General features: G+C 38.3%; 1 protein-coding gene across 4 annotated transcripts in view; it reads left to right on the top strand.

Moving 5' to 3' along the window:
* CDADC1 (cytidine and dCMP deaminase domain containing 1) overlaps positions 1 to 13,845 on the top strand; it is a 45,456-nt gene extending 31,611 nt beyond the window's left edge. Inside the window, exons 7-10 of one of the 4 annotated variants that reach the window (XM_038569470.1) lie at positions 2,352 to 2,521; positions 4,292 to 4,481; positions 8,196 to 8,256; positions 11,147 to 13,845. In XM_038569470.1, the coding sequence (XP_038425398.1) occupies positions 2,352 to 2,521; positions 4,292 to 4,481; positions 8,196 to 8,256; positions 11,147 to 11,220 (495 nt within the window). In that variant the 3' untranslated portion in view covers positions 11,221 to 13,845. Of the gene's footprint in view, positions 1 to 2,351; positions 2,522 to 4,291; positions 4,482 to 7,627; positions 7,709 to 7,797; positions 7,852 to 8,195; positions 8,257 to 11,146 lie in introns of those variants that run through there. The other 3 variants (XM_038569473.1, XM_038569472.1, XM_038569471.1) reach the window with 3 other exon arrangements.
* The last annotated feature ends 1,219 nt before the right edge of the window (positions 13,846 to 15,064 follow it).

Genomic DNA, 15,064 nt, shown 5'->3' with positions numbered 1-15,064 from the left:
CTTTAAATAAATAAATACATAGAAATAGATGGATTGATTTTAAGAATATATTTTATTTAATAAAATGTCCAGAAATATTATTTCAACCTGTAATCAATTTAAGAGCTATTAATAAAATATTCTGGAGGCACCTGAGTGGCTCCATGGTTGAGCATCTGCTTTTGACTAAGGTTGTGATCCCGGGGCCCTGAGATTGAGTCCTGTATCGGGCTCCCCACAGGGAGCCTGCTTCTCCCTCTGCCTATGATCTGCTTCTCTTTCTATGTCTCTCATGAATGAATGAATGAATGAATGAACAAGTAAATAAATAAATAAAATCTTTTAAAAAATAAAATATTCTGCATTTGGGGGGAGTATTAACTTTCCATAATCCTGTGTGTATTCAGACTTAACAGCACCTCCCAATTCAGACTAACCACCTGTGGCTAATGGCTACTCTAATGGATGGTGCAATCCAAGAATATTTTAAGTGGGAAAATGATTTGATCAGATTTACATTATAAGAAGAAATGGGGAGTTAATAAAAAGGAAGTGATGAGGACTTGGCGTTGGGGTGGGTTGAATGGCATGGAATCAAGAAACACTTAGTGACTTTAAGGTTGACTCCGAGATGAATAGGGAGCCTAGGTTTGCTTCACTAGACAAGATAGCAAGTAATTTGACTCTTTCCCTGAATGTCCCCTGTTACTCCATACATTTAATCAACTACCAAGTGCTATGACTTCCATCTTCAAAAGATCTCTTGACTCTATTTATCTCTGCCTCAACTATTACCACTTACTAGAATAGGTTCCTCAGCCACAAGCTCCCATAGCATTCTGTGCAACTGATTCCTGACCCTCGCAGTTGAAATTATGTGCAGTTTCTTATCTGCAGATTAGAAGGTTCATAAGGACAGAGATTCTCTGTTTTGTTTATAGCTGTATTCTGGGCCCCTAGCACAGTGCCTGGCCTGTGGTTGGATCTCTCCTTTGGGTCCGTGTAAATGCTCAGCAGCCTTTGGCTCAACCTCTGGTTCTCAAGCACTTGTAAGAATTTAAGTTTCCACTCAAGTTATCTACAGTGGGCAGCATGGTAAAGTGGAAAGACATGGTTTTGGAGTCCAGCAACCTGGGCTTGAATTCTGGCTATGTTGTTAACATTGTGACCCTGGACAGGTTTAATCTCTCTGGGCCTCAGTTTCCTTATCTGTAAAATGGAAAAACTAATTAGTACTACTGTCAAGGTTGTTGGGAGGATTAATTAAATGAAATAATACCTATAAGACTCAGCATGGTATTTGACATTCAGTAAATGCTCAAGAACAATTTATTACTATTACTAGTGAGATAACATATTATGTGTAAGCTTTTATTGGCTCATCATAACAATAATCTTTATCAAGCTGCCATCCTAATGAGTCTGTTGATGTTATCACATGAATAATTAAAATTTACTGAGGTTTGTAGCATATTCCAAATTATTATAAACACTAATGATTTATCAAATATTTAACTCTAGTAACTGATAAAGCATTCATATTACATGTACTGTGCCATTGGCTATGAGAAAAAAAAGAGCAACTTAAGTAAAAAGTCCCATATAAATATAAGTATACACACACACACACACATTAGAGGCTCAATAAATATGAAGATTAGAGGAAAGTACATTTTTAGAAGGGGCACTTGGGTGGCTCAGTCAGTTGAGCATTGGCTTGGGTCATGATCCCAGGGTCCTGGGATTGAGCCCCACGTCAGGGTGGGAGTCTCCTTCTCCCTCTCCCTTTGCCCCTCCCCCTGCTCGTGCTCTCTCTCTCTCGCTTTCTCTACCTCTCTCAAAAGGAAAGTACATTTTTAATTCTTTAACTATCACAATAGCATATTTTTAGTCCAATAGTAGAAATTTCTGTCTGGAATATTTTTAGAATTTCTGACTTATTAACCAATAGAACAGCATATATACAAACTACAATTATTTGAGTACCTGTTACGTGTGGAGCACTCCAATATGTGTATTTTAGGGCATAGCAAAGAGGTATAAAACATGGTTTCTATCTCTAGGGTCTTATAACCAATTTGGAGAGAGATGTCTGAGTCAAGTGAAACAATTTGTGAATTAAACAAGCTAGTGTTAATTAACAGCTAAAACCAAGGACTGCCTTGAGATCATATGTTAGAAATGATCCGCCTTCCTGAAATTTGGCTTTGGCAAGACCATACTGCAGTGGGAGGATGTAAGATTGTATTTTTTTGGTCACAGAAAATGGAATTAGTACTATAAAGTGTGATCCTAGGTTTTGAAATACACCGCCAGGCACCTTCTTTTAGAATGTTGACAATTCGCCTTTGTTGGTTTGCTCACTATCACAGAGAAGTTGTGATGGAACAGGCTCGATGTACTTCATAGGATGTGGCTATAATGCTTTCCCTGTTGGGTCCGAGTATGCCGACTTCCCCCACATGGATGACAAGCAGAAAGACAGGGAAATAAGGAAATTCAGATACATTGTACACGCGGAGCAGAATGCCTTGACATTCAGGTATGAAATTCCGTTTGCATGTCTTTTCTTTAAAACATAGCAAGGGTTAAAAATAAAAAATGTAGCAAGGGTTAGTTAAATTTAGTTTTCTTTTAGCTATAATTTTTTTTCTTAATTCTAAGAAAAATTCTTTTCAGAAGTATAATTTTGGTGATACCCGGTATCTGCTGCCTGACCTGAGGCTACTGTGGGAGGTCCTCCAGGCCTTCGCATTTGTTGCGCGAGCCTATTCTTTTTCTGGTCTTCCTCGTCTCCGATATAAAACTGCTTGAAGTTGTTGTTAGGGTCTTCCATCTTTCTGAAGTGTAAGGTGTCCTTTATTTTCTAAACCGAGAGCACATAGATATATGAATATATAGATTTTTGTAATGAACCAAATGGCTTTAACATGCTTTTTGTTAGGGATTGTAACTGGCGTTACCTCATTCTGGTGTTACTCTAGGTCATTTCCACAAACATTTCTCATCACTTAGCATGTAGGGAGTGATCTTAGGGGATTCAGAACTAAGAAAGACATGGCTTTTGTCCTTGAGGAGCTTATAGTGTTCCCTGGTGTCAGACTGCACTCAGGCTCCCATGATGGGTTCTCTGGGAAAGGCCAACACAAAGTCCTGTGGGGATTCAGGAACTACTCCAGAGGGAGGGAGAGTGGGGCGGGAAAGCTGTAAGGAGGAACTGACATCTGAGCTGAGCTTTGAAGGTCTAGTAGGATTGTGGCAGTTGGAGGCGCTTAAGTGACGGGAAGCCCCTCTTGCTTCAGGCATAGCAATGGTCCTGAGGCCGGGAAATGCTCATGTGTATAGGGACATGAGCCGTCTGATTAGTCTGGACCCTGGAGCTCATGCGAGTAGCTGGGGTCGGACTGGGGAAGACTGTGAGTGTATAAGTCTGTTTTATAGGCAGTGGGGAAGTGGCCACCCTACCAATTACTTGGGCTGCGGGTATATTTTTTCAATAGACCAGATGCCTAAAGTTCTGTTGCCCTAGCATTGGCAAACAGAAGGAGTCTGAACTAGAGAGACGGATGCGGGAGGCTGCCAGTGGTATAGATAGCCAGCTGAGAGCAGTATAAACCACAGACCAGGGAGCGGAACCCCTGGAGCCTCAGACAAGATGCTGAGTGCTCAGCTCCCCCAGCACACAATTCCTCTCTCCCTTCCCTTGTGCTCTTCATTACAGGTGTACTTGCTTCATTTGCCTGGAGGCATGAATGTGTCAAAGCTGAAAGTCTGTTAAACTAGAGCATCCTGTCTCAGGGAGGAGGTGAAGGAACTGTAACTCGAAGCAGAATTTTAATATTAATTTATCAATTTAACAAGCATTCATTTATTAAATATTCAGTAGGTGCTAGATAAGAGATCTTTCGGCTCCCGTGATGAGCTAATGTCTAATCTCTCACGGTAAAGCCGTAAGGCAGATGTCAGTTCCAGCCCCTACCTGTGGCATCACCAAGTCCTCAGTGGAGAGCTCCTCCCTCCTCCCCTCTCTTTCATTGTCTGTCTTTTTTTTGTTTTTATTTATAATCTACTACTGAACATCTTACCAACTACTAATTATAATAATTGTCATGTTCAGAGTGTGTGTTAACATCTTATGAGTTTATATATTTAGCACATTTACTAATTCAGCAAGAACAAAATTTATTGCTTATCATGTTGGAAATCTCTTTTAAAAGCAGCTTGATTTTAGTGTTTTACAGATTTCTCTAAACTATAACTACCCTTTTAGCAGTTTAGACCTTTCTAATGTTCATAAAATTTTTTTTTATAGATGTCAAGAAATAAAACCAGAAGAAAGAAGCATGATTTTTGTCACCAAGTGCCCGTGTGATGAGTGTGTGCCTTTAATTAAAGGTGCCGGCATAAAACAAATCTATGCCGGGGATGTAGATGTTGGAAAGAAGAAGGCAGACATCTCTTACATGAGATTTGGGGAACTTGAGGGTGTTAGTAAGTTTACAGTAAGTAGAGATGCCTTTTTTTTCCAAGTATACTTTCTATTATATTGTTAGGTACCCTGCTGAATATTTTAAATTAGTGATTCCCACACGTGTACAGAGTTCCAGCAAGCTATTATCATGTGCAAGCACTCACATGATAATTGAAAATGCTCAGCTTAAAACCTCTGTCTTAAGAATTTATAGGTCTCTGGAGAGCTGCCTACTATGGCCCTTCCAGGTCTTGAACGGCCAGGCCCTTTGGTGCTATCTGGTGGCAAACAGAAGAAAATCACTGACCCACCTCTTCCTTGCCCTTCCGGTTTGGGTGGTAAACAGCGGTGAAAACAGTTTAGGATTACCTGAGACAGGCACACACACACACACACACACATACACACGCACACACATGTGCAGTCATGACACACATTTCTCATGGGAAAAATCAGAAAAAGAAGGGATTTGATGTCTCCAAAAAAGTACCAAAATAGTTTATGGAAAACTTAGACCTCTAGCTATTTCACTGCATAGTGTTTTTTTTTTTTTTTTTAACCTCTTTTAAGAAGCAATCACAAACCTCCAGAAAAGTTACAAAAACTACTACAAAGAGCTTCCCCCCGCCCCAGAAACCTTTGAAAGTTGACATGATGACCAGATCACTCTCAAGTAGTTTATTACATATTTCCTCAAACAGTAGATTCTCCTACAAAACCACGAATCAGCCACAAAACTCAGGAAATCATCCTTGACACATTACTGCCAGTTCATCCATGGCTGCCAATCAAAGTTCACCAGTTGTCCCAGTGTCCTGTAGAGCAAAAGGATCCTGCCCAGAATCATATGCTGCTTTTTAACGATAATTCTGGCATTTAATGGAACACTTCTATATAAGAATTTTCAGTGGTTATAAAAGGCATATACTATAACTGCCTTATGAATTTCAAGTGTCCAGAGGCTCCTGGGCGGCTCAGCTGGTTAAGTGTCCAACTCTTGATTTTGGCTCAGGTATGATCTCAGGGTCATGAGACTGAGCCCCACATTGGGCTCTGCCCCCAGCGGGGCATCTGCCTGAAGATTCTCTCCCTCTGGCCCTTGCCGCTCTCTCTCTATAAAATAAATAAATAAATCTTAAAAAAAAAAAAAAAAGTCAAGTTTACATTCCTGTTTTGAGTCCAGAGTGCCTGGAAAATGTATTTTTTAAACTATATATATATATGTATATATACACTTATATATTTAGGTGTATAACTTATATTTAAAACTATAAAACATTGTCTAATTTCTGTGTGTGCATGAAGTGTCTTACATATTTACCCTTTTTATTTTGGTCATTTATTTTTAGTTTTTTATTCCCAGTTTTATTTAAAGCTCATCATGATTTTTAAAAGAACAGGAGGGCCCTGAAAGAACGGAGAGATGGGAAAGGTGCCTCTTTTGTAAAAGTAAACAGAAGCTTACACCCAGCTAGTCAAAGGGAAATCTTCAGCTGGGTGTTGTTTCCTGTGTCCTCATTCCTGCTGAGGAGTGGGAAGAAATAGGTCTTTCACATTCTGTCCATAAAGATTAAATGACCTAGCTCTTCAGGACTGTGACTGACAGATTAAGTGAATTCCAAAATACATTGCTTAGTGGCGGATTTGAGTAGCTGTGCCGCTGTAAAGAGCATAAAGAAGGCAAGACACGGTGACAGGAACAGAGGGAGTGAGTCCCCTCGGCAGAGATGGGCCAAGACCTGCCAGGAGCACCCCATTCGGGTGCACGTGGCTCCTCTCTGTGCTCATTCCAGTGACAGCTCTCTGCACCTTCCCATCCTTACCCTCATCTGGCCTGGTTTGCAATATTATGTAAGTGATTTAAACTGCCTGCCTAGGGGCGGCCCTGGTGGCGCGGCGGCTTAACGCTGCCTTCAGCCCAGGGCGTGGTCCTGGAGACCCAGGATCGAGTCCCACGTCGGGCTGTTTGCATGGAGCCTGCTTCTCCCTCTGCCTGTGTCTCTGCCTCTCTCTCTCTGTGTGTGTGTCTCTCATGAGTAAATAAATAAAATCTTTAAAAAAATAAATAAAATAAACTGCCTGCCTAGCTAAATGCCTAGTGTTGTAAATACCAGTGACTAACACAAACTAGTATTCATTCTACATTGGAACATAATGTTTATACTTATTTTTAGATTGTCCAGAGTAGTAGATTTTCCAGGGATGTCTAAGAAGCGATTACTTTTAAGATTAAAGCAACTTAAAATCAATTTTGTTTGAAAAAGTTTTGCTTTTCTCTTTGAGGTGTTACCATATGCCCTTGAGATAACTGGTTCTGTTCTGTGGGATCGTTGCAGACAAGGCTAGGCCCGAGCAACCGTATTTTCAAAAATAGATTTTACCAGTGTGGGCCCATGTCCATTTATTCAGAAACTTTTTTTTCTATTTACTACATGTGGATTTTTCTCTATTAGATCATACTACCTTTTAAAAAAAATTATGGAAGTAATATATGCTCATTGTAAAGGACTAGGCAAGTAAAAAAGAGCAGATATTCTCTGACACCTCATAGATACTGTTAGTGCATTGCTGTATTTTCTGTGTCATTGATAATTCTTCAAAAATAATGTTTAATGATTCAACAATATTTCAACTTAGAGATATAAGTTATCTAACCATTCCCCTGCTGTGAGGCACCTAAATGGCTTCTAAGTTTCTTACAGTTGAAATAGTCTTTTTGTGATTATCCTTAAATATACATTCAGGGTTATTAGTTTTACTTGGCCCAAATTAGTAGATGTTAGTGGTTTGGGCACATTTTGAAACATGCCTATTTTTTTTCATACATAATTTCCCACCCCTTATAAATCCTCTTTTTCCGGGTGCTAACCCTAACCATCCCATTTCTAGATAACCCTCCCTTTCCAAAGACTTTTTTTATATACATGGCGAAATATTCGTCCTGTATCTCACTCCCCCCAAGGATCATGGTATTAGCGAGCTTATCTGTTGAGCTCACCGATGCTTATGGAGGAGGTTCCCGGGTACTGCACACTGTATTGTGCCTCTCTAGAGATGGTGCCCTAGTGAGGCCTTTTCAGTCAAGTCAGTGGTGACCTGATGCTGGGGACTTCTGGCCAAGTGAGGGAGAAAGGACTGTGCCATGAGGTACCAATTACACTCGGTTTCTCTTCTCAGCAGCTCCAGGCTGTTCAGCACTATCTGCGAACTCTCAGGCTCCCCTGTTTCCTTCTGAATGGCTGAGATGGAAAACTGACAGTAGAGGAGATATGATATGTTGGTGATGTGATATAACTATATTCAAAGGCAAGATAACCTTGGTGGTGTTTTCATTCTCTAATATCTAGGCCCTGGCTGTTATAAGATACTGTAGGACCTGGAGATAGAATGTGTGGTGGAAATCCTATCGTGTTGAGCAAGAGCAGACTCTGGTTTTAATTCTCTTGCTGCCCTGAGTGTGTAAATCCCAGGCAAGTCACTATGCTTCGCTGGTCTTCCACTTCCTTACCTCTAAAATGAAGGTAAAGGATTTTAAAGTTCCTTCCTTCTCGAAGAATATTGATTCTGATCCCAGAAGTCAGATCATTCAGGATCAATATTAGGGCCTGGTTGGTAGGAACATGCTCACTCTTTTTTCCTACATTTAAAAAAAAAAAATGTTTTGATATTTGACAGCAGGGTGCTGAACTGCTATTTATTAAATCCTCCCTAAACATACATATAAAAGGTTTGTGCCCTCTTACAGTGGCAGCTGAATCCATCAGGAGCTTGTGTCAGTGAACAAAATGAGCCTGGAAGCAAAGAGAGTAAGTATTTAAAAGTCTTTTATTAAGCTTAACTTTGTTGCTGAAAAGAAAGGATACATAGCGAGTATTAAGGGTTGGAAATTGGAAATTGTGGTGGTAGAGCATATTCCTTTTGCAGGTTAGATGTTTGCCATTCAGTTTGTTCACAAGCATCTGTCTATCTACTATATGCTAGGTTCAATGGAAAGTGCTGTTTATAATCAATTCTATGGAATCTGCAGTTTAATACAAATAATTATGTACAAATTGAATATATAAATTAGATTTATATGAAACGTAAACTACAGTGCTCTCCTATAATGAACTGAAGCTTGCTGGGCAGTTAAGAAGGAAAAATGTATATAATTAATACATACCCAGGGATCCCTGGGTGGCTCAGCAGTTTATCACATGCCTTTGGCCTAGGGCATGATCCTGGAGTCCCAGGATCGAGTCCCGGGATCAAGTCCCGCATCAGGCTCCCTGCATGGAGCCTGCTTCTCCCTCTGCCTGTGTCTCTGCCTCTCTGTGCGTGTCTCTCATGAATAAATAAATAAAATCTTAAAAATAAAAAATACATACCTGGCTGTAGGGCCAAATTAGAGGGTGTACACATTTTTATTTGAGTAAAGGCACATTTGTAGAGATTGATCAGAGAATAGAAATCCTCTGGTTATTTGAATAATCTAAAGTCATCACCACTACTGTAAATGAATGATTAGTCTTCAAAGCTTTATTATTTGCATATTAACACAGATTTTTTTTTAATATAATGTCACCTTAGGGAGATCTTGCAATTCCTTAGGTATATAATTTTGAACATTAGTTATTGCTATACAGTATTATTTTTCAAAATTGATGTATTTATTTGAGAGAGAGTGTGTGATGGTGGGGAGAGGGAAGGGATTGAGGAGGCAGAGGGAGAGTCTTAAGCAGACTCCGTGCTGAGTGCAGACCGTGCTTGGGGCTCAGTCTCATGACCCTGAGGTTATGACCTGAGCAGAACCGTGGCTTAAATGGTTGCGCCATCCAGGCACCCCCATGGTATCATATTTAAATATAAACTATGTTATCTATCTGTTTGGATTCCAGGTAAATGGAAATTTTGTATAATAAATAAAAAATTTTTTGAAGATAACAATGATTTGATTACCTTGAAAAATCAGGAAATGAAGAGATTTTTTAAAAATTTAAATTCACTTAATTAACATATAATGTATTATTAGTTTCAGAAGTAGAGGTCAGTGATTCATCAGTCTTACATAACACCCAGTGCTCGTTACCTCGCATGCCCTCCTTAGTGCCCGTCACCCAGTGACCCCGTCCCCCCATCCCAGTTCCCCTCCAGCGACCCTCAGTTTATTTCCTATGGTTAAGAATCTCTCATGGTTTGTCTCCCTCTCTGATTTCATCTTGTTTTATTTTTTCCTCTCTTCCCCTATGGTCCTCTGTTTTGTTTCTTAAATTCCACATATGAGTGAGATCATGTGGTAATTGTCTTTCTCTGATTGACTTACTTCACTTAGCAAAATAACCTCTAGCTCTGTCCACGTCATCGCAAATGGCAAGATTTGACAGCTGAGTAATATCCCATTGCATATATATCCCACATCTTCTTTATCCATTCATCTGTCGATGGACATCTGGGCTCTTTCCACAGTTTGGCTATTGTGGATACTGCCGCTATAAACATTGGGGGGCAGGTGCCCCTTCAGATCACTACATTTATATCTTTGGGGTAAATACTCAGTCATGCAACAATTGCTGGGTCATAGGGTAGTTTCCTCTATTTTCTACTTTTTGAGGAGCCTCCACACTGTTCCCCAGAGTGGCTGTACCAGCTTGCATTACCGCCAACAGTGTTAGACGGTTCCCCTTTCTCCACATCCTCGCCAACATCTGTTGTTTCCTGACTTGTTAATTTTAGCCTTTCTGACTGGTGTGAGGTGGTATCTCATTGTGGTTTTGATTTGTAAGGAAAGGAAGAGGTCTTTATGAAAATAATTCCTATTCTATAGTTTCTGTGTAAATACCTTGATTTTTTTGTGTTATGAACTTAGCTTTATTTATTCAAGTAGTGTGTTTTTATTTGCAGTCTGGAAAAAAAATACCTATCCACTCTATCTTTTGAAAAAATTAATCAGGGAAAATAAGTGGAAAAAAATATGGATCTGATTAAAGAATATGACTTCATGAACAGTGTTTGAGGGGGTCAGTTAATAATTCCCTGCTGTTAGGGAAAGGACACAACGAGCAGTAACCAAAAGGGGATGAATTAATTTATGTTAAAATTAAGAACATCTGGTCATCAAAAGATATCATTGAAAGAGTACAAAGGCAAGCCATAGAATAGGAGATATTTCCCACTTACCATCAATAAAGGACTCGTATCCTAGATCACTAAGGAAGGGAAGGTGTGCCTGCTGCCCTTGGCAGTCCTGAGATGGGAAGGAGAGGTTGCCATCGGGTGGGAGGGCAAGAGAAAGGCTTCTGCTTTGCTGGCCATGTTTTAATTATTGACTGGGTGATGGCCAAATGTAGGTTTGCTTTGTGACTGTTGACTGAACTGTAAGGTCATGTTTTGTACACATTTTTGAACAAATGTTTTATATCAACAGAATCTTATCTCTTTTCCAATTTTGTAACAGCTTTATTGTGATAGGTTCCACCTATCATTAATTTGCCCTTTTAAAGTATAGATTTCAGAGTTGAGTGAATCCGCTTTTTAATAAAGTAGATACTGTGCAGCCTGAGTTATCTAGAATCTGTTCTTCAGCAGTTGGGAATTTTAAGATAAAATGCATGTTCCTTTTTAACTGAAGCATTATTTTGATCTTACAACCCATATGACTTTCAGACCTATCTATCTGAAGTACAGTTTTCCTGATACTAAGTTATTCTTGAACACTAGATGGTGTGATGAGACCCTTACCGCCCGGTGAAGAACAACACCAAAACAAAAAGCTGTGTCTTGGAAACCACTAACAAGTCCTGTTGAAACTGGAGTGAGGCCTCAAGAATTTTTATTGCACTTTTAAAATTCAGCCTTGTTAACTCAGAAAATAAGGATGGATTTTGTGAATAACTGAAAAAAAAAAACATTGTAAAGAAGCTAATTTATTACTACCCTATGAATGATGTTAATGAGAATATTTTTCTTTTAGATTTGTGTGTTTTTCAGAATATAGTGGTGTGTTCTTTTATTACATTAAATGAGGTAGCAATGATTTAATGAGACAAATTTGATCAACTTGTAGAGGTTAATTTCTCCTTGTCATAGCTTTATATTAGCCAGTTTCTTGAAAGGGGCTGGTTCACTGGAGGTCACCTCCCAGCAGAGAATTAAACACCTTTTAAAAAATATTAATTCCTTCAGATTTTGAAGGTGATAATTAGTAACCTGCTCCAAAGAAATAAATGATGACCTGGCCATTTTTAAGTCATTGTATGGCTCACCAAAAGTTCACATTTATACCTTGAGCTTTTTAATAATCAGAATTTAATTAGGATTGAATTGTAAAAAAATGAAGGTGGCATAGCCAGTCCCCATTATTAAAGTATATTCCTGACAATGTTACTGATTTTTTAAAAAACCTTCCAGTATGTAGAAGTCACAATGATTTGTTGAACTGGCGTGTTAAGTCACTGATTTAGGCAGCAGTAGGAAGAGAATATTATTAAGAGTGAAGAAATATTTCAGTCTGGAATATTGAAACCAGCCTTTGTTGAATTCCATTCATAAATGCTGCCCATTTTCCCCTCCATACAGTTAACAGAGTGTCTTGTAGCTTTCAGTGGAAGATCTTTTAAAAATATCCTTGAACAAAAAAAAAAAAAAAAAATATCCGTGAACCTTAAGAATACTGAAGATCTTGACAGTAAACATATGGTCAGTTCACTTACATTCCCAAATTGCTCTTTGTGAGGCCTCTCATTTTCATTCGCTGAGAAACTTTCAGAGAATAGTCCAAAGATGAAGGTATGTGTTTTGCACTTTCCTAGAATTAGGGAGGGAATGCACAGCCCATGGCCCACAGGACAGGGTGTGACATCCCGAGGAGCACCTGACTTGGCTGTAGAGAGATCTGCTGTTGTCCCCAACTCTTCCACAGCACCCCGTGGCCTCACAAGGTCCCCCACCAGTGTCTCAGAATTGTACACAGGACAATCCAAATATTGACCCATGTCCCTATTTGTACAGCAGCCTGCTTAGGTCCGCTGGGAGTTCGAGGTCATCATACCAGGCAGTTGAGAATTGCCATAAATATTGAGAGAGGAGGAAAGATACCCTTAGATAGATCTAAGGCTAATTTGAAAACTTGTAGTTAAGGTATTCTAAAATCTTTATCAGGATGTAAATAACTGAGATTTGCTCACATCCTCCCAAATGCTTTGATATATAATATATACAAGCTTAGATTCATATTAGAATCATTGTTTTTTTACTAATATGTCATCCACATCAAATATTTTATAAATCAATCAGCAAATATTTTGTAAAGACCCAAAAGCCTGGTGTACTGTCAGGTTTATGGATTTGTGTGTTGGATGTTGAGGGGGGTATCAGAAGGGAGAAACAAAATAGGAAAAACTAGGATTAGGAAATGGGAAAATTTATATTTCTAAGCACTATAAAAATTTTCATGATGATGCCATATTTCCTTCTTTACAACTGGTCAGTTTTCTGCATTTATTGAGAATTTCCTATGTAATACCAGAGGAAAGCTCTATGAGGGCAGGAATATATATATAACATATGTACATATACATATATTCACACACATGCATATTTACATACATATATTTATATACGCATATACATATAATTGTATGTTTATAAATTTTTTATGTATAAAATATATAAATTTTTTAAGCTGATGAATCCAGTGCCTACAATAGTGCCAGGCACATAACACATTCAATGAGTATTTGTTGATTGAGTAAATGACTGCTGGACACTGGCTAGACCCTGGAAATGAGATGTATAAGAAATGCTCCCTCATCTCAAGGAGCTCACAGTCTCGTGGAATGTGGAATGGAGTAATTGAGACTGACTCTCAGAGTGGGGGTCCTGGACCGGCAGCATTGGCATCACCTGGGAGCTTGTTAGACATGAGATTCTTAATGTCCACTGAGATCTATTGAATCAGAAACTGGGTGTGGGGCCCAGCAAGCTGTTCTCACAGTTCTGCAGGTGCTTCTGGTTGACCTTGCAGGTTGAGAACCACCTTGTGAATGTAACTATAGGAAGCTTCTGAAATATGTAATTAAAACTAATAGAAATAAGAAGGATGACTCTGTATTGCAAAGAAACTAGGATGTGTTTTTAGCTGAGAAAAGGTATGAGGCATGGAGATGTATTTTAGTTAAGGGAAAAGAAAGTAAATTTTGTCCTAAAGTAAAGCTGGTTATTTCAGAATGGTCATTACAGAATGAAAAAGAGAAAAATAAAGGACAAGCTAAGAACACAGAAGTTTGGGAAAAGAAAAAAGAAAGAGGAAGGAAGGAGGGAAGGAAAAGAAAGAAAACTTTACCTTTTGTAGTCATGTTGGCTATAAATTGAATTGTTATAAGGGTTTTTAAAAATAATAAACTTGTTTTTTGTTTTAATAGCTTGCTTATATAATTTTCTTTCATTTGCTAAAAAGAAAAAGTTTCCTCGGACTGTTGGTCTGCTCTCAATAAGATATTATGGTTTTCTTTACTTTTTAAGTAATCTGCCTGGAAAGCAGAGATGTTATATGTTACTAAAGTAACTTCCTGTGTTTCATGTTGTCTTTATTGGGTCCTTGATTACTTAACCGCGTCTTATCCTTAAGAGCTGAATTTTACTTAAAAATATGTAACCTTCTAAATTTGCCTTTAAAATCTTGTTACTTGGTTAAATAGATAATTAAGTATTGTTTCAAATAATCTATGTTCCCATTTAGTTAAGTGTTGCAGACTCTTGATATTTTTGACCAACTTTCGAAAATCAATTTCTAAATAAAGTTTTTTGACCAGGAAAGTAAGCTGGGATTTTCCAGAGGTTCCCTGAAATAGCTCCAAAAGATTTGTTTTCTTTCTTTATAAAAGAGAGACATACCAAATGAATTGGTTTATGGGATATGCTAAGTTACATGGGAAGTGTTGTCAAATAAGAAATATCAAGCTTTCTTGATGTCCTATTTGTATAGGTACCTGTTCAAAGTGTTCCAGAAAGTAATGAAATTCCTAGAAACCAGATGTCCCAGGATAATGTCATCACTGTAATTCTAGTCATTATCTTTAAATGTTGTATGTCCCAGATATACAACAGATTTTCTGGTCAGCTACACTGTAACAAACTCCATCAGACCTTTAACTATGGCCATTTTTAAGTCTTTTATCATTTACAGTTACTGTTTTACTCTGGTGCTTTTTAAAAGTTTTCCTGCAAACGTGTTTCATCTTCAAGGAAATTCATGAATGGACTCTAGCAAGTACTGTAGAATACAGGTTTCTGATAACTTTAAGAGCATCCAACTGAACTGGGAAAGAATTTCCACAACCAACAGAAAAACTGGATTCAAACAGAACGAATATTAATCACATGGGACTGAATGAACACGGGGCTGAATGAACTGAGATAGATGAGCCTAATTTTTTTTTTTACATTTTTGTTTGAACGTTACTTTTGTGTTTTTTTTTTTTTTTTAATGTTCGGTTTTTCCAGATTTAAGAAAAACTTTTTCTCTTTTCTCTTAAGTTACCTATGGATTTACAGCAGTTTGTTAAATTATTCCTTTATAAGCAGAATTGAAACAGTTACATTTTTTCTCTACCTCATACCTCCAGAATTTTAAAACTG

This window comes from Canis lupus, chromosome 22 (genome assembly GCF_011100685.1).
Source record: "Canis lupus familiaris isolate Mischka breed German Shepherd chromosome 22, alternate assembly UU_Cfam_GSD_1.0, whole genome shotgun sequence".
NCBI classification, from domain to species: Eukaryota; Metazoa; Chordata; class Mammalia; order Carnivora; family Canidae; genus Canis; species Canis lupus.
The sequence above is the reverse complement of the archived record's forward strand: the minus strand, read 5'-3'. Positions and strand labels throughout refer to the sequence as shown.